Source organism: Dermacentor silvarum, chromosome 4 (genome assembly GCF_013339745.2).
Source record: "Dermacentor silvarum isolate Dsil-2018 chromosome 4, BIME_Dsil_1.4, whole genome shotgun sequence".
In the NCBI taxonomy this organism is placed as follows: domain Eukaryota; kingdom Metazoa; phylum Arthropoda; class Arachnida; order Ixodida; family Ixodidae; genus Dermacentor; species Dermacentor silvarum.
The window spans coordinates 36,132,242-36,154,063 of record NC_051157.2 but is presented as its reverse complement, the minus strand read 5'-3'; the positions used below and the strand labels follow the sequence as shown (position 1 = coordinate 36,154,063).

At 45.5% G+C, this 21,822-nt stretch overlaps 2 protein-coding genes across 2 annotated transcripts in view; one reads left to right on the top strand and one right to left on the bottom strand.

Moving 5' to 3' along the window:
- Positions 1–3,448: 3,448 nt before the first annotated feature.
- On the bottom strand, positions 3,449–11,168 carry LOC119449784 (amidophosphoribosyltransferase; the record flags this gene model as incomplete). Its single annotated transcript, XM_037713048.1, has 7 exons — positions 3,449–3,769; positions 5,613–5,834; positions 6,523–6,650; positions 6,997–7,227; positions 9,181–9,436; positions 9,510–9,780; positions 10,603–11,168. Coding segments are annotated over 7 exons (1,941 nt in total), but the record flags the coding sequence as incomplete, so codon positions are not given.
- LOC119449786 (multifunctional protein ADE2-like) overlaps positions 11,133–21,822 on the top strand; it is a 33,085-nt gene continuing 22,395 nt past the window's right edge. The window contains exons 1-2 of the mRNA XM_037713049.2: positions 11,133–11,289; positions 14,093–14,293. Coding sequence (XP_037568977.1) covers positions 11,283–11,289; positions 14,093–14,293 — 208 coding nt within the window. The 5' untranslated portion in view covers positions 11,133–11,282. The remainder of the gene's footprint in view (positions 11,290–14,092; positions 14,294–21,822) is intronic.

Genomic DNA, 21,822 nt, shown 5'->3' with positions numbered 1-21,822 from the left:
ACTACATGCTCTAGCTCCAAACTACAAACGTCGCCTTTAACAGCGGACTGTGCTGCACAAATGTTAATAAGCAGTACACTCATTCATTATAATCAACAGCTGTGCTGTTCAGTCTGTATATGCTACTTTGCGACATCTGCTGTTCATGCCAATTAACCTTCCTCTTGGAATAGAATAGTATAAGTTAATGGAAAGCAGCATAGAGTGCCTTAGCATTAATGCAGAAGTGTATTGGAAACCTCTACAAAACTTAGAAGGCTTATAAAAGTTGGAAACTGGTGTGATTGAAGGTCCTGGGAGATGTGTGTGTATAGTTAATGTATGCATCAGTGCAGTGGCCTTGCTCTGTAGAGGTATAAAGCATTTGTCCTGTTTTTCCATTGTTGTCCCTTGTACCTTAGTGCTGGTCCCAAAGTGCATTATCTATCTGTGATGCAGCTCACAGCTGTACGATATCTGGTGCCAACTTTCATTTGCATTAACAGACATTTTGTATTAAAAGCCAAGCCAGTTTGCTTTTTAGAGCGTGGTGATGTATGCCAACCCACAGAGAGTTTTGAACAAAATTGAATCCAGCAACAGGATGAATGGGCAGGCCTTAAGTTAACAGAAGCCAGTTGATGTAATCAAGTGTTTGACAAAACATTGTATGGTTGACTAGAAGCATCATTAATACAACAGATGACTGGCCAATTTAAAAAAACGAAGCTTGACATTTGAGAGTCAACAGATTTCTTGTTCGCAGTATTGTAAACACAGGTTATTGAACAAGTAGTCAGCTGTGGTTTACAATTTGATGATGGCCTGGAGCAAACTTGTTCTTTTGGTGGGTGCCGGGATACCACTTTCACATCATGAAATATGATCTTGCTTTACCACTGGACAAGGACAACTGCAGCACGGACGTGATGCTACAGCGGATTCACATTTGCTATTCAACATTTATCACTGTTATGATTTAAATACCAGAATCTCATCACCTTCTCCGGTTTGAAATTCCCTGCTGCATTTTTCATTTTGTAAGAGAGGTTAGCAGCTGTGGGGTTCTACTGGTGAGCGTAGGGTCACGAGTTTGATTCCCGGCTGCTGTGATCATATTTTAATGGAAGTGGAATACAAGATCACTTATGTATCGAGCAAACTATGTACGTTAAAGAATCCCAGTTGGTCAAAATTAATCCAGAGCCTTCCACTTTGCACCAGTAATCATTTGCAAGCACTTTTTCTCGGTGGGTTACCACCTTGTTTTTCAGTTGCACATGGCATCTTTTACACCTCTGTTGGTTTCTTGAACTCAAGCCTGTGCTAAACAAATAGGTGCAGCCAACAATCTGCAAGAAATAGATATGTCCACTTTGCAGTTTGCAGGTAATACCTGTCTTTGATAACAAACATTTCGCAATGAAATGCTTCATAAAACTTTGGCGCATTTTATTCATTAAATGAGTGTCTTTCAAGAAGTCATTATTAAGCACTGTGCTTCTCGATGTAACCGTCACAGCATAAAAAGTGTGGCCATCTTTGATGTGCCTTCCAGTACAGTCGACTTCCGTTAATTCTTTCCTGGTGGGACTGACGAAACTGGTCGAATTAAGCAAAAGGTAGAAAAAAACTCCACAACAAGTTGATTCACTTGGCAATATTTGCCTCTGAAGTTAGCTTCGCCGCAATACAGCCATGTTATGCAGTGAAGCATATTGAGCGAGGAAAGGTGCCACTGTTACGGGACATGGCACGTGTTCCTTAATTTACACACGCATATGCGCCGTCTTCGGTCACACTACGAGCACCGAGACGTCTAATAAGTTTACTGGCAGACCTTCAGAGTTTTAGATAGACCCTCGCTCTTTTGTTGGCTTTACACGTCCACTTGACTTTTCGAGTTTTTTTCATCTTACCACCTTCCTTTTCGCTAGCTTTTCTGAAACATAGATCCTGAAACGTAGACGGCGCGTGCACGCGCCTATAATTAAGGAACGCATACTAGGCCCCGTTAAGTCTCGTATGTGAGACTGCCGTGGCTGAAATCGCCACAGCAGCGTCAGAAACAGCCCTTAATGGCAGCCACTATGCTTATTAGGCATCTAGATGCTTGTACTGTCACCGCAGACGGCGCTTGCGTGCCTGTATAATTAAGAAGCGTGTACTATGTCCCATGACAGTGGACTCTTTTCATTCTTGGTATGCTTCATCGCATAACACGGCTGTATTGCGGCAAAGCTGGCCTGTCGAGTTTGAATTATTTGGCGAAGGCCAATTTTTTAGATTGAAATAATGGAAGTTTGATCCCATCGACATGCATGGGCACCAGCCAGGCCCTTCGGTCGGGATCGGATTAACCGAAAAATTGTATTAACCAGAGTCGAATTAACGGAAGCCTACTGTATTTGCAGTGGTACCGTGTCACTATCACCATCGACACTTGAAAGTTCTCGTTGTGGATTTGCAGATACATATAACGAATTTGACGTTTTAGCAGAATGGCTTACAAGAAAAAATGGCAACATTGTTTGGAGCACATGCAGAAAGAGGCTAGCATGTGCCAAGGGTGCCCAATTTTCATGTAATACAAAGTCAGCAGGAATCTGAATTGCTGTTGTTTTAGGTAAGCAGGTCGGAATTTAGCGACTTACTGTGCAGGTTCTAGTACATGTTAGGCCAGAACGCAGCTTTGAATTACAGGGTAGCTAGGTGCCAGGCTGCTCAGAAATCCACCTTCTCAGATGCTGAAAACTTTATAATGACACTGCTTATATAACTTTTCACAGAAGTTTCTAGAGCATGCAGTATGCAAGAGAGAGCCCTGTTGCATTCTGGGCAATCGGCCAGAAGATCTCGTGCAGACACCGCATGCCGAGGCATTAAATCATCTTAGCATAGCCTTCTAGTATATACTACCTTTGTGCCTGCCAGATCAACTCAAAACTGGCGTTGTCCCTGCAAACACCAGTCACATGGTGAGAATCCGCATAAATAAATATTAAGGGCAGGGTGCCACCGAACTGCGCCGGAGCTAGGTGAACCACCACGTACCATCTAGCTGCAGTAGATAAATGTCTACCTTGGCAGCAACAGCGGTTCCAAGCAGCAGGTGCAGATGGCACCGACTGCGTTGTTTTAGAAAGCAACTAGAGGCAGAACATTCATATTTCAAACTACTGCCATTTTATTGCTGTCCTGGCGTTTGTCAGCAGCAAGCACCAAAAATGCAAAAACAAGCAGTTTATTTTCATCCAACGAGAACACCTGTGCAACGCAAAAATGTACCTAATGCCCTGTGCTTGGACATAGTATCACAAGCTGTCGCTACCAGATTTGTTACTGCTGTACACATCTCCAATCACCTGGTATTCCACGAAGGGAAATACACTTGCGGACAAGTTAAAGTCTTTATTGTTCTTTGCTCCTAAATTTTGAGGATCTTTTGAGCAGTACATTTACGGAGACAGAACAGACTGAAACCTGTTTATTGTTACTAAAATTTGCAGCCACCACTGCTCGGCTACCACTCGAGTTGGACCGGGTACTTCCCAGTGAGGCATGCTGTGCAGTGGCCGACCTCCTTGCTGCCACCGTTAGGACGTTGGACGCCCCTCTGGACAGCGGTGGTCAGGCCTTCGACGGATAGGTAGACAAGGCTGGCAGCCCCGAGCGTGTCTGCCAGCTGCTTGGCATCCAGCGTGTTGGCAATGAGCTCCTCCTTCGTTGGAATGTTGATGCCCATGTAACATGGGTAGTGCAGCGGAGGCGAGGCAATTCGGATGTGCACCTGAAAGAACAGACGGGGCACAGAGTTGCTGAAGATAACTGCAAGGGATTCGTCAAACCAAGCATGTTGCTGCGTGTGACTAGGTGGATCGAGGCCAGCAAGTGGTTATTTTTCTCAAGACAAGCCCAGATAGCACGTCCAAAAATATCCCAGGCCAAGCACAATAGTGCCCCAGAATAATTTATTAATAAATACAGTTAACTGCAACTAAAAACATGCTTAGAACTGAAAGTTGATCAAGTTGGTAGCGATTTATGCTACTGAAGGGTAGGTGTACAAACACGGACACAATGCGGAAGGAAAGAATGGCATTTGTGTTGTCCTTTTCGTTCCTTGTGTACGTGTTTGCATGCCAGCCTTTCAGAAACATAAAAACACGGTTTTTACAATATGTATACTATTTCAGAGAGTAGCCAAGTGTGTTTAAGTGTTGACCAAAAACTGTTCACTGTAGCTGTAACTATCTTCCTGTGTACCAGTAATGATGACACATAGCTTCCGAGTCCCGACTTAACTCTTCCCATTTGCAGCAACAGTTATGTATCTAAATAAATTCTCTGTTCTAGACCCCTGTAAATCTTGGCCTTCGAAAAAAAGAAATGGTAATAGTAACCTGAGAACACATTAAACTGCAACTTCGTGGGTTGCGAAATTTTTAATGCCGAGCTGCAAGAAATTGCAACAAGCAGCTGGAAATTTTCACAAGTCAGCAAAGGCAACAAGCCCAAATCTGTTTTTACACTTGCATACATTCTGTTTTGTATATATGCTGTTTTTATTTTTTCAATAACAGAAACTTTGAAGTTGCGAGTGTAGAGCACATCTCCTGTATGCTTTTTTTTCTTCGATCATTGTACAACGTGCTGGCCAATTTAGCAATGAAGGCTTCCGAGTTTTGCCATGAACTTTTTGTCAGAAGCTCGAGAATAAAGCATGACGAGATGAGTTGCAGGATCTTCTCTAACAAAGAGGAAACGGAAAGGCAACTGTTTTCTGCATGATGTGTGGAGTGTGTCTGCACAGCACCTTTGAGGCGACTTCTTCACATAATGCAAGCATCACAAGAAGTACCTTAATGATCCTACAAGCACTGAAAGCTTTCTAGTGTGCTTTAGCATCTCTGCAGAAGTCAAAGCTACAGACATGGCATATTTGTTGTGTATTTCAGATTTTTCAGAAAAACAGCACATCTTGATACAGCGGGAAACCTTTTTGCAGGGTTTATGTGAACTCTGAGAAAAACCTATTGGTAGTTTTTGTGTACTTCTTTGATTAGGCAGACAAACCCATAAGATAGATATATATATATAACCCTTTTTTTGCCACCAGTTAGTAAAGAAAATCGTGACAAATAACTTTTCAAAAAGAAAAAGCATTGTCTCCTGGTCAAGAGGGAGTTAATAGGCTACTAGATGGCTGTTATGTTGACTCACTGCAGTACTCGTGGCCCATGATCACATACCCAAGCCACCAGCTAAGTTCATGTCATTTAAATCAAATTCAAGCACCACAATCTGTTTGAATTCCACAAATATTGCAGTTATGCAAAAGGCACAAGTCACACTATTTTCTATTTGTTTCCTGCAAAGATTTAAGGCACTACTCGTATGTAAAAAACTACATATTCAAGTTATTTTTGTGCCCACTTGAGAGAAAGTAAACAAAAAAGCCCCATATAAGATCAACAGCACCACTCCTGAAAAATGGTTTAAAGCATGTCCTTTTTTTCTTGTTGGTGCATTGTCTATGAACATAATTTTAGCCATACAAAACCCCTACACCGTTTTAAATAAGGCCAAAGTGTACAAAGCTTACTGCTACAAATTGTCTTGCGTAAACAGACCTCTTTAGCACCAGCCTCCTTGAGCAACTTGATGATGCTTCCCACTGTAGTGCCTCGTACAATGGAATCATCGATGAGAATGATGCGCTTGCCATAGAAATTATCGGACAGCGGGCCAAATTTTTTTGCAACACCAAGCTGTCTTAGACGAGTGCTTGGCTGGATGAAAGTGCGGCCGACATAGCGGTTTTTGCAGAGGACTTCTGCATATGGTATCCCCGTCTGCAAAGTCATGAAAATGGCACATGGCTTAATAATTGAAACACATGCCATGTCGGCAATAAATGTATACGTAGGGCTATAAGTATAAACAGTGGAATGCTCAGCCTGGAAAATGGACTTGTAAGCAGCTGATTGATTGGATTTATTTATTTATATATTTCAATGTCCCGAAAGCAACACTTGTGCTATCAGGACACCCGAATGAAGACTCCAGATTATGTTTGCCCACCTCAACCCAGTTTTTTTTATGTTTCGTTTAAGTTTACCTTCCTTTTGTATATGTCACACCGAGTGGACAATTCCAACTATAACGGTGGCATCTGAGTCATGTCCACAAGCCAATAACGAAAGGCAGAAAGAATGGAAAATGAAAGGGATTGATAGAAAATGTGGCCCCTACATTTCTAACACAGACAATTTTGCATACCACACCCATTAGAATGCGGCTGTCAGATTCTGCAATATCCAGACAACCTTTGACCTTGTGTTGAGCTGCAGAACAAATCATAGCCACTGAGCCACCCTAGCAAGCCTAGTAAGTAACCCTTATCCTGCCCGATTATAAGTGCCAATAAAGTGAAAGCATATGTTTTTTTTTTTTTTTTTTTTTTTTGCGATACTCCTGCACATTGTTGCATGGAAATGTAATGCCGCCACTTCGAAAGTGCAAACATAGGTTGGCCTTTACCATCTCAGAAAACCCAAGTGCAGCAGGAGTGGCAGACTCTGGAACCGTGCTGACAATGTCGGCCTCAACGGCAGCTTCTCGGGCAAGCTGCTTGCCGCATTCCCTCCTTACGGTGTAGACCAGTTGACCTTAAAATGAACCAAAAAATGTTATAGCATATGGTAATGTTTCCAAATTGACTCCTTCATATTTAATGTATTTCATGTGGTTCAGCAGAGTTTGTTGCTGGGTGAGTTAATACGTTTAACTTTTTTCATGTTGGTTCATGCTGGTTTCATGTTAATGAACATGAAACCAGCAGACAAATGCGTACACAAGGGAAGAAATGGACGGGACGAGCACTGGACTTAAGCCCATTGCTTGTTCCATCTACATCTTCCAGGTTCGCAGGTTTCCTCTTCAATCCCAAGTTTCAGATGGGTGACTACATGTGTGCATCAGGATTATATTGCAACATTGCTGCCGATGGCTTACCTTCAAAGATGCTGTCTGGCCTTGCAAAATAAACATACTCAAAAATGCAAAATGCCGGAGGTGCAGTGTAGGGCCTCGGAACCACGCAGACCGACTTGGGCCCATGTTTCGTAATCTCCACAATTTCGCCTGGCAGTACTTCGCGGTACAACACTCCGCTGACAGACTTGAAGGCGCAAGACTCGGAGGACACAACCCAACCTTCGTATTCAAACTGTGGGTTGGTTTTGTCTGCAACATACAAACAAGTTCAAGATGTAGTCTTAAAACACGAAAAGCCAAAAGTTTGCATTTGCATTTAATGTTGAGGCTTTGCATACCCTCCTTGCTTCAAACGAGTTAGTACCTTAAAAAAATATTCTGCCCCTTCATAACACGTAATAATGCCAGTGAAATATAATTTTTTTTGCTTGGCGATCTTTTATCTACAGAGTCAAAAGTTTATTGGATGTGGTGTCTGAGAAAAAGTTTAATATTTCCAGAGACTGGACATGCTGCCTGGATTTCAAATGCACTATGTGTAGCAGTGTACGTGACCAACATAGTGTTGTATTGATTTAATGGATGCAAGGTAAAACAATGTCATGCTGACATTCAATTTTTTCACAGAACCCCCATCAGTAAACTTATGACCCTGCCCGTACATGGTTATAGAACTGCATGCATAGTGAAAAACATGCTCAAAAACAATTTTCTTTTAGTTGGTTTTATAATTCTAGGATCACAAGATATTTCTAAAAAGAGTTTTCCCATATGTACTGTACCCTGCTTTTTGTCAGAACTCGGGTCTTTTCCATTCTATTAACTGCCTTACTTCTGCAGTTGCATCACTAATGTTCAAGTACCATGCCTCGCATTTCACGTGCAAGCCGCTGGCCCAGGCTGAGAAGTTTTCTTTATAAGTCAAGTTGCTTCCGTTAACTTTAATTACAATACAAACACATAAGCAGAATTTTTGGTAAAACATACTTATCCAGAGAGAGCAGACCACATCTGATGTTCTCAACTCACACTGGTTCTAGTAGTGTGCATACATGTTATGCCTTGTGTGAAGTCACTTAAATTTTGATAACTTTCTTGTACTCGTGTGCGCGTTTTCACTGTTTTTGACTAGCTAAATGTTGTGGATAATCCACAGCATAGCCATTGGGTTGGTAATTGGATTAAGTAACATTTATTGCTTTACAATTTTGTGGATTAACCAGTAATGCAATGCATTTTTCCACAGAATAGAAAGTGCCTCTGACATTTATTTTCACACTTAAGAAGAGAGAAGATGCAAACAAAGAAGGGCTCTCCTTGGAGAACTGGTTTTTGGAATTTAAGATCTTTGCCGATGCACTCATGCTTAAGAAAAAATAGCACTCCAAGACCAGTCAGTGTTATAACAAATCCTCCACATTGAGATGCATGCAATCGCAAGAAATGGATGTTGGTAGTAGTGAAATTTCTCTTTCTGGTAGCTACTTGCCTTCCTTAAAACCACGTTCAGATTTCCACAGTCAAGATGTGCACCATATAACCTTTTCTTAAATGATATCAACCAGGCATGCATGTACAATGTCATCTGAACATGACCGGCAACATGTTTTGTTTCATGTACAATTTCTCCGTCTAGTTATGAGTGAAATTGCATGGCTCAGGCATGTGATTATGCTCACCACTTCCCTTAGTGGGCACCTATACGTTTACTAATAATATTTCCTGTCCTAGAGCAATACAATAAATTGGCATCTTTTATGGGTCCAAGTTTACTGATTATAATTCTCAACAGCAAAACTGCATTATCTTTGAAACTTATCTGTCAGTTTGAACGTCAAATCGCTCATCATACAGTCTATCCTGCACACTCTTAACAGGACAGCAAGAACATAACATTACACAGTGCATACAGAAATTCACTCCGCCACATGCTGCAACGTATATAATAAACTTCCTTCGATACTAGTGCCATTGCGAACCAGAGTTCCGTGGTTAACTCTAAAACATTATTTTCTGACTTGTTCAATTACAATTATCTGCTCAACTTCTACTAGTAAAAGTAACACTTAGTGAAGAAAAAAAGCTTCTACATTAACATGCTAAGAATTTAAGATTGTGTAACCAAAGTGACTTCATGTAAGCACAGGGAGTAATGATTACAGGATGTTCCTTACATGTTCTAGAAGCAATTGCATAATATACCTTTGATTCCACTGGGTGGAACTAGCACACCTATGCTCAGTGGTCTGTTCCCAAATGGGTCACGAACTGCATAGATGGTGTCATCGTACATCATAATGAGCGAATACGCTGTAGGTGTGAGGGACATGAGGTGCCTGATGCGTGCCGGCCAATTGGGGCCATCTTCCTCTTCTCCAGATGGCGGAGGCTGACTCAGAATTTGCATGATAAGCTCAGAATCCGATCCTGTCGTTAGCCCCACACCCTTGTCGAGGATCTGCAAGAGCAATTCACTGCTGTAATGCACAGAAACGGCACACTGTTGAAATGTTTTCTTTACAAATTCTCACCTTCCTGCGAAGAGCAATGGCATTAACCAGCTCTCCATTGTGAGCTATGGCAAGCAGGCCATGGTTTGTATGTACAACAAAAGGCTGAGCCAATTCGTGTTCTGAGCCACCTGTGGTTGAATAACGCGTGTGGCCTACACCAAGATTTCCCTTAAGTTTCGTCATGGAGTCCTCATTAAAAACGTTGCTCACAAGGCCCATTCCTCTGTGAACAGCAAACTTCTTGAGGTTTTCACCCTGGCTTGTCACAATACCAGCACTTTCCTGCCCCCTGTAACAAGCAAAAAATGATATTGATAAGTACTAAAACTATACAAAATAAATGTGATCTACCAACTGCTCTGCCCTGCACGTGCTTCTACTGTCCTAGGTGATGCAAGACAAATTCTGAGCTGCCAACTTTTTTTTTTTTTTTTTTTTTTTTGTCACTGCCGTTCTGTTAATTTGTTAACGCCTGGATATGGTCATTTTTTTTTTTTTTACCACTGTTGTGCTCGCATTAATCTTAAAACAAAAGAACCAATCAAATCCAACACTCGATTGTGATGTGCTGCCTGCTTATAATACTGCTACCTTGTTTATGAGACCGTCAGTTATCTTTTCTCACTGTTTTTCTTCGTCCCGCACAATTACGGCAGTTATGCTAGCGAAGGTCTAACGACAATGCTCCGCGCAAGGGCAGATGGCGCCACAGTCTTAACTGGTGGTTTCGCTTTCGAAGCGCGCGAACCGCACAATGAAGTCGTCGCCTTGTTGATGATTTATGCAGCTGCTTCATTCGCGATTTCTCAGTCGTGCGACAGCTCTTAATATTTCCAATAGGCAAAAGCTGTAGCGCAAGCAGTGCTGGACGGGCACTGCTGGTGTCGCCATCATACCTCAGCTGCGTCTTATCGTCCGTTATCAATGGCCTTAGGCCCTTGCCAGTGTGGGCCGATGGACAGCGTCACCGGCTAGCTCTTCGGGCGCGACATCGCGATAAATCGCAGCGCGCGGTCGTGTACTTGCGGTGGCGCTCGCCTCTGATGTAGTACACCAAGGAAGTGAGTCGTCCAAGACTTTCACAGGCACGCGCCGTGAGAGTCTAACTCACCTGTGCTGCAGGGCGACAAGTCCGAGGCAGATTATGTGGCTCACGTCCAAGTTGCTCGGCCACTCTCCGCTCGCGATGCAGCCAAACACCCCGCATGCTTCGCGCAGTTCGTGCTCTTCGTCGAACTGAACTTCTCGGGCCATGCTGGCGGTGTCCTGTGTTGTCCTGCTGAGGGTCCTGGCTGGGCGCACTTGGCGGTTGCCGCAACGGACGGGGCCCGAAACCGCGCGTTGCCTCGGCTGTGAAATCTCTTCTCCACGCAGCTCGCCGTCGCCGCAATCGGCGAGCACGTGGTGCCATTTTCGCCCTCCTCGCCGTCTACTCGCTGGCTGGGCAGGCCCCCTCGCCAGTCGTTCTTCGGCGATACTCTTCCGCGATAACGATCCCACCGGCAAGGTTAGCACGGCTCGCCTCTTGGCGCCTATCAGATGCGCGGCGGGCCGCCTGACGTCGTCTGCGATCCTCCTCGCGGAGCCGCCTCCTCTCTCGGCCACTATTCGCGCGCCGCTACAGAAGCAGCTGAAGCCACGTGTTGAGCCCGATCGCGCCTCTCGCGACACCGAGGGTCAATTTGCAGCTCCCCCTGAAAAGGCGGCACTCGGAGCTGCTCTTGATTTAGGCAGGCCAGTCGATTGTTTCCCTCGGCATTTGCTCGCACCTCCGCCAAGGTCGCCGACATCATGGCTAGTGAGTAGTATATATATATATATATGCTCGCATATTTACTGCGCCGTTGGAATGCCCCAGCCGCGAACGCCCATTCCCACGCTCTTCGACCGCGCGCTGTGCCCGCAGAAACGTGAGGCCCGCGGCGTAGTTCGAACTCGCGCCGGCGGCAACTGACACCGCCGCGTCTGTTCGACGCGTAGTGCACGGGATGCACGCATCTTACGATGCGCACTCGCGAGGGGATTTCGACCGCGTCGTTGACTCCGCCGTCTGGGTGGGTGTGGCTTTCCGTATGCGCGGTTTGTTTTAAAAGCGCGAAAACACTCCGCTCCTCAAACCGGATTGCTGCTCGCCGCCGGCCTTGTGCGTTCAACGCAAGCAGTTACTGTTTGGCGCTTAAGGAAACAAAGGACTTCAGCGTTTCGTTTCCCTCGAGCGACACTCCCATGCATTCAAGAGTCGCGTGCTTCTAGATCTGTTTGTTTACGCGCTCTGTCGTGCTCGTTGGTTTTCCTCCATGCGTCACGCAATTCGCTAGTATGTGCAGCTACATATTCGCCATAACTATGACAGATATACTGTACCAGCTGCTGTATTGTCAAAATGACATATATCTCCTTTATTTTTGCTGTTTCTCGAAGACGTCAGAAATCCCAGCAACTGAACACACAAATTGTGGCATTGAGACTCGCGTTAGGCCGATCACGTTTACCGCGCGTTCGTCAGATAGCAGACGCTGCCCTCACCCTTATAAACGACCGCTTCGTGTGACTTTTCTCGATCGTTATCCTTAATGTGGCTGTCGAATTTTTGCTGTGACTAATAGAGTAACTGTTTTTTTTTTTTTTTTTTTTCGGCTACTTCAGCGTGCGCCGTAGGCCCGTAGTGCTGTAAAACAAGTTCTGTTTGCCATTATGGAAAATTTTTTAAAAAAGTGACACAGCTTTCATCTGTGTTCTGCGCAACTAAACACGGAAGCCACAGAAAGAGCTACAGACCTTGTTCGTTACTACGCAGTATTACGCGGTATCTAACGAGCGAAGGCACATTTCGGTTCACCTTCACTGTCGACCTTGCCATAAACGTAGGATTTCGTTCCATAACACGGCAAGGTGCTGCTCACAGAAGTCACGTGCGCACACACACGCACACTATTATATATATATATATATATATATATATATATATATATATATATATATATACCCGTTAATTAGTCCTCGGTTATTTCGACTTTCCGCTTAATCCAAACGCGCTTGAACGTCCCGGTGAGAAAGCGTACATTGCTATGGAAGGAAAACTCGTTTAGTTCGAATGCGAGAGCATGTCGCTTCGGTTAATTCGACCTCCCACCGGCACCTCCTCAGGCGCGCAGCGGTTACTAAAACCTTGAAAACAAAAATTCAGCAGACGGCGCCACTGATTTCCTAGGCGACGACAGTACCGGCAGCAACCTGTCCTGCAGTGGTGACTTGCTCTGGGGCGATGTCTGTTTTGAGAATTTTGTCAGCGCCGACGATAGTGTTGTCTGTGGGCTACTGAACCGACGACGACAGACTACCTCACGCAGTAAAAAAATAAAAAAAAAATTGAAATGGTTCATTCCAGAGCCGTTGTTTCACCTTTCGGATAATTCGACAAAAACTTGCTGTTCCACATTGGTGGAATTGGCGGAAGTCGACTGTATGTATATGTATAACAATAAATGTCCTCTCACAACTGGGCAGAGACGTGATGCCAAGATAGCCGCCATCTTTAGACGTTGCAAAAAATGAAACTTTCACTCGTAGTGTGTCAGTCACTCCCTGATTTCACCTTTAGACCATATACATTTTTTTTTTTTTTTTGGCACACTGTCACTGACATTGGTGGAAACTGAAGAGCCTGGTAATATTGAACCTGTTGTATCTCATTAGTGACATATTTGTTTCCGCTATTCATATACCAGCTATCGTGCTGGTGCAGTTTATTTATATAGGAACACTGCGGCATATATTCCTGCCTTCCATATCGCGACATCATTTGTGACCGCTTGCACGTACTTTTGTACCGTGGTCACATTACGGTGGATATGAATGCCAATTTAGATTTTTTTAAATAAAAACGTTTTTTGCTCTATTCAAATTTGGGGACATGTTTGCGCGACGCCACTCACGGACAACCACTCGGTACACCTTGGTCCCATGGCTCCTGTCTCCTAAATAAAGATGCATGACGCAACCAGACCGACCAAATTACTTCCTTGCTAAATCCCGAGACAACTATGCTCGGAGCAGAGATCTGATAGAAATTTCAAATGTGCAAGCACATACAGTAACAGTGAAGCAATATTCGCGCTAAATGAATTTTCCCGTAACGTAAGAGCGCCAGAAGGGGAATTCAGAGGAGCACATGTGAATGGGCGGCCTGGTTCAGACATTGAACCGCTATAGCTGTACGATACCACGTTAGACTACGCAACCGCATTGTTTTTGTTTCTTCTCATCTCTGTTTAAGGGTTTTTTTGAGTGCAGGTATAGAAGATAACCTGCTTCTTTCGTCCAGTTTAGTAGCAGATATAGGCATACGTCTTCGTGTGGTATATATCGGTCGCGAGATTCCTGTTCGTTATCAGTCATTCCCGGACGAGTTACGAGACATGCGCGGGATACAAATGAAGCCGTCTAAACCGAAACCAGTTGCACGTTGGAACTGCGGAGAAGCAGGCTCGAGTTTTACGCAACCTTGAGACGTGGCTGGTGTTTATACGCATGCACATATCTTTACGCCTGTGGAATTCGCAACTGAAGTACCGGCGCGCTATTTGTGCGTTCTGCCGCAGGCGGTCTACGACTGGGCAACAAGGTAATCGAAGGAAAGACCAAGGTTGTGTACGAGCTTCCGGATGAGCCGGGAAACGTGGTCCTAGTGTCCAAGGACCGCATCACGGCCGGCGACGGGGCTCGCGCCCACGACTTGCAGGGCAAAGCGGCCATCTCCAACGCAACCGCTGCGAGCATTTTCACCCTGCTCAACAACGCAGGTAAGCAGATGCAAACTAAAGCCAATTCATACTACTACTACCGCTGCAAGCGTAAGCTGATGAAGGGGCTTTAATGCAAACCATTAAGCAACGCGAAAGGGAACCGCGACGATTGCGCCTCTGGTGGGCAGGTTTGTAAAAATGGCGTGCGGTTGTTTGCATCGCACAAATAGTTTTGCTGCCAGACAGTCGAACTCGATTTCGGAACGCTTAAATATCAATTCGTTTGGGCAATATACGTTTGCTTTCTGAATCCAAACTACGTGTTTTCTGCCTTGTATCACAGTACAATTGTGCTCTTCAAGGTAAACATTTGGCGCGTTTGTAGACATTGTGTGATGCAGAATCAAAGCCGACAACTATCTTCACCACCGTGCTCTCCCCTCAGTTCGCTGAATAATAGCTTGCCGATTTTAGGAAGCGTAATTGGCCTCAGAAACTATCCTATGTTGCCGACACGTATTGTTTGAGGTCACGTCGTCCGCAATGATGCGTGTCTCATCGGCTGTTTTTCCGACAAGTCATATGTTGCTTTGACGGTTGGCTGTGCCAACGTGTTTAACCAAATATATACGGTGGAGGTGGTACTGTGTTTTCGGCTTCGAATTGCTTTTCGATCAAAGATGTGTTTCAGCTTGTGTATCAAAACGAACAGCGGTTTTCAGGCCTCCAATGTTACTGACGCATTGCTCCTTGCTTAGCCTTTTCTTCCCTTTCTTTCTTTCTCTCTTAAAGCGAATCTTTATATGGCTAGGCAAAACGGAAAAGCGTCTGTCCGTCGCCTGTGTTCAGAAAACTATCATCATTAGCATTGGCTCGAGCGTCGTCTTCTTCCGCAGCTGTCTCGTTGGCGCCCCTCGGGTTGTGCTCGTGCTTGACACGCGCTCGTGCCACTGCTCCCGCGTTCGTCGTCGTCGTCTTCCTAAACAGCTGGCTCCGTTGCCACTCATAATTCCAGCGTAGAATTTCGCTTCTGTCGTCGTAATTGGGAGGCTGCGTTTACGGGGGTACGAGCCATTGCTTAAGGGGGTATGCGCCATTCATTATCCTATGTAACGGGCAGATTTCATTTTGAAGCAATTTAATTTCGAAGAATCGCAAGCGGCAATGGTGGGCGAATGCTGCTGTCCACGCCGCCGAGCAAACTCGAGACATCGAACGCAAGCTGCAGCGGCGCACTACGGGCATACCGTCAGTGACGTCGTTCTCTCCGCCGCAGCCGAACGTGTGTGTAACCTCATTAAGAAACACAAAGACGTAACCAATAATTGAGAAATACTTTAATGAACCGTCGGGATTAACCCACTCATAAGCACTGGGGCCGCACGTTTCAGCTTCGCTGGTTAACCATTTTTTGTCTATTTACAAGACCGTCTTGTGCACTCCTCTACCGACGCAATAAATCAATATATTCGCTTTCAGCTTTCGAAGCATTCTTCGACACAGGAATCGGGGCATGGCACGGCATGGCAAGAACTTTATTTTGGTCCAGAGAAACTAGGGCCCGAGGGCAAAAGCCCCCAGGCTAAGTCGGTGGCTCCGCCCACGTAGGCACCGGTAGGCCAAAGGCTTTGCCAATGTCGTGAGCTCTCCGGACGGCCAGGAGTTGATCTTGGAGGACTTCGCTGGATATGCGTCGACTCCAGTCCTCCTCACTGTTGAGGTCCGAAGCCCTTTGGTTGGGGCACAGCCAGAACATATGATCAAATAGACACGGAGTGTGTACACAACTTTTACATTCCGCGGGAATCGGGGTGGAAGATATTTCAGTTTGAGGTATAGTTTTGTTTGCCATTTTGTCTTGGAGGAATACTCCAAGAAGATGCGGTATTGCATTGCATAGTAGGCGGCACGCAAGAGCCAGCAACCGCTGTGGCTCATTGGCTATGGCGGTCTGCTGCTAAGCACGAGGTTAGCGAGGTGCCGCAATGCAAAAACTCTTGCGTGCTGAAATTTGGGCGTCCGTCAATCCGTTGACCCAGGGGCCGCCCAGTGGCGTTGCCAAATATTTTTTCCCGGAGCGGGGAAGAGGAAGGGGGGGGGGGGATATGCCGGGGACCTGGAGGGTTGGGGAGGAGGGCTGGCTATAGGCCGTGCCCGGTATGAATCCCCCCCCCCCCCCCTTCTATGCCACTGGCAGCGCCAAGATATTGTTGCAGAGCAGGGGGTGGTGGGCGGGTGGGGGGGGGGGGGGGGCACTGAGTATGATTCTTTGTTTTATTTGTGGGTACAGGAGGCCATTCCAGCCCTTGGCACTCCGTGGTAGAAGGGAGGCGATGGGGACGCAGTATAGGTGTGCCCCCCTCCCTTCTCGCCCTTCTTTAGAGCTGCCCCTAAAAACGCCCTTCCGCCCTCTTCTCGGGCGTATCTCACAGCCCGTCTCGTCCCCCAATTTGACTTTTTATACATGTAAGATATAATCGTTCTTACCCCCTTGGGCAATACCCCAAAATTAAGAGTACGTGCGGGTATCCCTTCCTGATTTACGATGTGTCCCGATGGTCAGTACACGGCCGCTGTCAGTGCGTGTGTAATGCTGTTCTTCTCCGAAGGGGGTCCAGGCGACCGCATGGAAACTTCTGCGAGGCGGTTGGTAGCGCGCATATCTCGACTCCCTCGCTAGCGAGTGTCGTCCTGCTAACCCCCCCCCCCCCCCTCCCCCTACCCAATGTCGTTTTTTCTTTTTCTTTTTTTCTCTGTGGATGACACTCGAGCGGAGAGGGCTAGCTGTTATCTCATTCGGCAGTCTAGGGGAGGCGATAAAAATCGTCTGGCTAGGCTCTTTCGAGCCGGTTCCCGCTGTCGTCTCGGAGACACTGCGGAGTGTAACGATGGGAGGGCTTATACAATCTCCACGCGACACGCCACGCAGATAAGCAGCCGCCTCGTCCTACCGCCGACACGACGGCTGCGCTATCGCGATTGGCGACGGGAGAAAGCCCCTCGTGTACGCGGCGCGGAACCTCGCGCGTCCGCGATGCCTGGTCCTGCAGAGTTTAACCCATTTGAAAGAAACTCAACTTGAATGCTGTTAGGTTCATTGTCGGATTCCGCCATATTGTCTTCTCTGATTGGCTCACAGACCGCCTACCTACGCCCTCTGATTGGTTCAAATCGACAACATGGCGGAATTAGACAATATGGCGTACAGAAAGCAACCCGGACCGTGATTCCGGGTGATGGCGATTTCTGTCGACGGAACCGAGAATTTCCCGTTGGTCCGCTGTGGTCCGTGAGGCTATGTTAACAGGAGGCTAATTGAAAATCTGACGTCTCACGGGGCTGCTTCGGGAATTCGAAGATGGCGCCCGCCATCGTTTTCGAATTCTTTATGTATATAGCTCCCTGTGACGGCAGAATGTAACGGAGAACATTGTACTTCAGGGAAAGAAATTTGCCTGACAACTTTCATTGGCTGTTCGTACAGAATAGTGTACTACTAATATAGTGTACTACTAGTACAGTATACTGCAGAACGAGTAAAATCTTCGAAGAGACCGCGAAATCGGGACATCGCGCAGGAAAGTCATCATTGGCGCGGCCTGGACGTGATGGGAATTGAGAAGAGGAAATTTGGCCTTAAATTGCAAACTCCTCTGCTTTTAAATCTTTTCCCCGCCGAACGAACGTCGAGAGTTGTACAACGACGTAAGATACCAGTTCAGCCTGACTTGTTTGAAAGCTTTACTCTCCCTTCAAGGTCACCTTGCGTCGCAATGCAATATTTCTAGTGACTTTGGAGCACATATCGACTTAAAATGCACTAAACCGAAACGATTTGTGCTGTCGTGTCAAATCATTCGTGTGTTGCTTCAAGCAACTTTTCTTAAATTAATGACCTTCGCGTGTGCTTCGGTGACAATGGTTGCTACTTGCTATCCAGAGCTGGAGCAAGCGAGTCAATGAGCCGTACGCGCAGTGTTTGGCCCGGTTCCTTGGCATTTGCACAATGCCGGCGGGCATCATACTATATATATATATATATATATATATATATATATATATACGCCGGTTTGAATGATTTCTGCCCGTATCGAACAGATACCGATTACGTCTTTCTGTCACACATAAGTGTGACTGTGTATGCGTGAGCAGAAGAGCGGTTAATGTAGGTCAAAGCAGCAAGTAAGCTATAACATTAGGAAATGAAGTGAAAAAAATCAGTAGCTCGAATAAATTCAGCGACAACCTGCAACCTAAAGGAAAGGTGAATAGATCTACCATTGCCTTTCCGTACACAGCTATCTTGTTTTACATTTGTTAGTCAGGTAGAGTTTGACCTTGATATAAGGGCACAGTTGTACAAGTTGAACAAATTTTATACATGCCAAATTATACACAAGCATTACCAGGCTGTAAATTAATCACTTCGACAACGCTCGACGTCCAGATACGTTCACAATAACGAGCTCTCGTGATCCTATTCAGCGCGTCGTGGCCGTGACACGTCTCTTGTGCAGAGGCCAGAAGAGATACAACGCGAGTCAGCATCGCTTTACGGTTCAACGCCCATACGAGGACAAACTAAAGAGTATCTGCTCAGTGTATGTTTGCTGTCCTAGATAAGCGGATGGCCAACGTAACTCGTAAATATTCCTGTGCGAATGCACTCCAGTAAAGCACGCCTAGGGAGTTGATACTCTCGTGCGCAATTAATTGTTCTGCAACTCGTTCCGCGAGGAAAACTAAAGATCAACGCTAAATAAGCTTTGACTGTAAAATTGTTCCTCCAAAACTTCATTTTCATTCATGTGGCTGGAGACCGTTCATCATTAGCGGAGAAAATTAAGAGCAAACTTCCCCTTCTTGAATTTCGCGCCAATACGTAACGCACGGCTGGTACGTCAGCGTGACGTCAGTACCGCACGGTCGGTACGTCAGTGTGACGCCACGATTTCGTTTGTAGTCTTTTGTTTCTGAATCTTGTCTGGCTTATTCGGACTTACTCTCAGGGTAAGAGTGGTCGTTTTTTTTTTTTTTTTTTTTTTTTTTTTTTCTGTTGCAGAAGCGTTGATTTACTGATGCAGCCTAACTTAATTACTGCTGCTTAGGTTTTTCTTTTGAATAATTTTATTTTCTTTAGTGTTGCAACGTCGTGTGGTCGCAGTGATGTTGATGCTTCAGGCTGCGTTAGCCAGGATAGTGTGGCTAGAATTGGCTTGAATTAATAAGATATATCACCACGTGTCCGTCAGTTTACCTTCTCGCACGAACGTGAGCAGAAGGAGACGAATATTTCGCAGCGGCAGACGTACGGAATTCTACAGATCTCTAAAGGTGATCCTCAAACATGGCCAGAAAATCCTCCTCTTGTCATATTGTCGATCAACCTCCCATTTCATCACTGATTCACTTGCAGAGAGATCAACCTACCGTATACTGGGTGTTCCTGGCGACTCTGTTTATTTAAAAATATGCGATTCGATACAACATTATTTTCTGATTTAGATTCACAGCAGCGGCGGACGTCATAATTTGTGCTGTAGTCGTCAACATAATTAATTTTCACTAATATATTTATAAGGCGCGTTTTAATTGCAGAATTGCAGTCAGCCAGTGCGCAAGGCATTACTATTCGCTAGAATCGTCCTTTTCAAGAAATGCTGACTTAAAATTCGCGGTGAAAGGCATTGCTGGGGGACATGTGTTTACTGAAGCAGCTATATATTTCGCTGCATGTTACGAATCTATTTTTCGAAAGCGTCACTAAACAGTTTCTAGGACAAGGTTGTTCTCTGCGGGTTTACTATACGATTCGACTTTGTGTTCCAGTCTCGCTAGCGAAACTTTTCAACCACTTCGTTAGCTTTTCTCTCTAGCTGACGTCAACTCTGCACTTACAATTTGCCCACCCCCCACGCGACATTAGTTAGTTAGTTAAGACGGCTCACTAATGAGCACATTGGCGATTACTGTACAAATTCACGAGCACAGCGGTCCGCCACGACAGACAAAATTAAGCACAGGAAAATAAAACGAACAATAAAAAAAAAAAAAGCAGGCAGGACGGAATGCTAACTTCAACTGGCTTTTACTGATCACACAACGCACTTATATGTATGAATCTTGGTTAGCAAAAAATTTAGCCTCTCTCTCTCTCCCCCACCGTTTCTTTGATGTTCAGAGACGGCCGTTGCTGATACAGTATGCCTTCGTTTTCTGGTTTGTCTGTCTTCGTTTCTGTGTTTCTTTTACCTTCACCACACGTGTTGTTCAACCAACTATCGCAGCGTCACACGCTTCTGCACGCTAGCTTATCGAGTATAGTCACGATAAGCAAACTGCAACATATTTGCTTATCGTGGCTATACTCGATAAGCTAGCGTGCAGAAGCCTGCGACGTTGCGAAATCTGCACCCTTGTACTTAGATTTAGGTGCACGTTAAAGAACCCCAGGTGGTTCCAAATTTCCGGAGTCCCCCACTACGGCGTGCCTCATAATCATATCGTGGTTTTGGCACGTAAAACCCCACAATTTATTTTTGCGAAATCTGCAACAGATTTGGCATCTGAGAAAGTGTTTCAGGTTCATATGAAAGGGCACTTAATTGGAGCGTGAAAAACAAGTGGCGAGTCTATCATACGAGGCGAAACAAACAAGCAACAGTTGTAAGTCCCGCAGGGTCCTGATCGCTGCAGACGGCGCCTCCTCGCGCCGTGATAAGATAGTCGGCGTCCCCTGCACTCTTTAGATTGCCGCTCTTGGGAAGTGTACTGTCGGATAACCGTCTGTGGATGGGCCCTGCTTGTGGGAGAGAGTCGTGGAGTGTTTCCGAGCCTGACCTCTCGTGATCGTTGTAGATAGTGTCTACGCACTGCCCGTACATCTTCTTGCAGAATCAAAGCAACTTTTGCAGTGTCCCCCCCCCGCACTGCAGCGCTAAGACTGACCTTTCCTATTGTTCTAGTGTTATTTGCACAGAGGCTCCTGTGGCTATCAAAATATTCTCTTTTCTTTGAAACGCATATTCCTGATATTGTTGGACACAAGTATCCAAGGATTTTGCCTTTTCTTGAAACCTATGCTGCTAGCGAACATACGCCAGCGCAGCGGCAGAGTTAAAGGAACATGGAAGAGGAACACCATGTTAAATTAGATCCGCAGTTCTTCTAGGACACCGAAAATGTTTTGCGGGGGACTTGGCGAGGCAGAAAAGGCGATAACGAGAGAAACGCGTGGCGACGCCACGCTTAAACTTCCAGCACTAAAGCTGCCCGTGACTAGTCTAGCTAGGGTTGCCAGATGGCCCCAACAAAAAATAGCCAAATGATCTCAACATATAGCCCAAAGATAGCCAGACCCAAATTTTTTGTGACCCAAAAGTAGCCAAAAACATAGCCAAAAGTTTGATGATATTCGAGTCACCCTAATGATGTTCTGCAGGTGTCTTATAGATGGTGCAGATAGTTAACCGCGTATTTCCGGCTCCAAAATTACTTCCACCGCATGCAACGAGCACAACAGTGGCCTCAAGATCTGGGTAAAGAATTCTAGTGAGAGCTGCCATTCAGACGCGGATTCGGACACC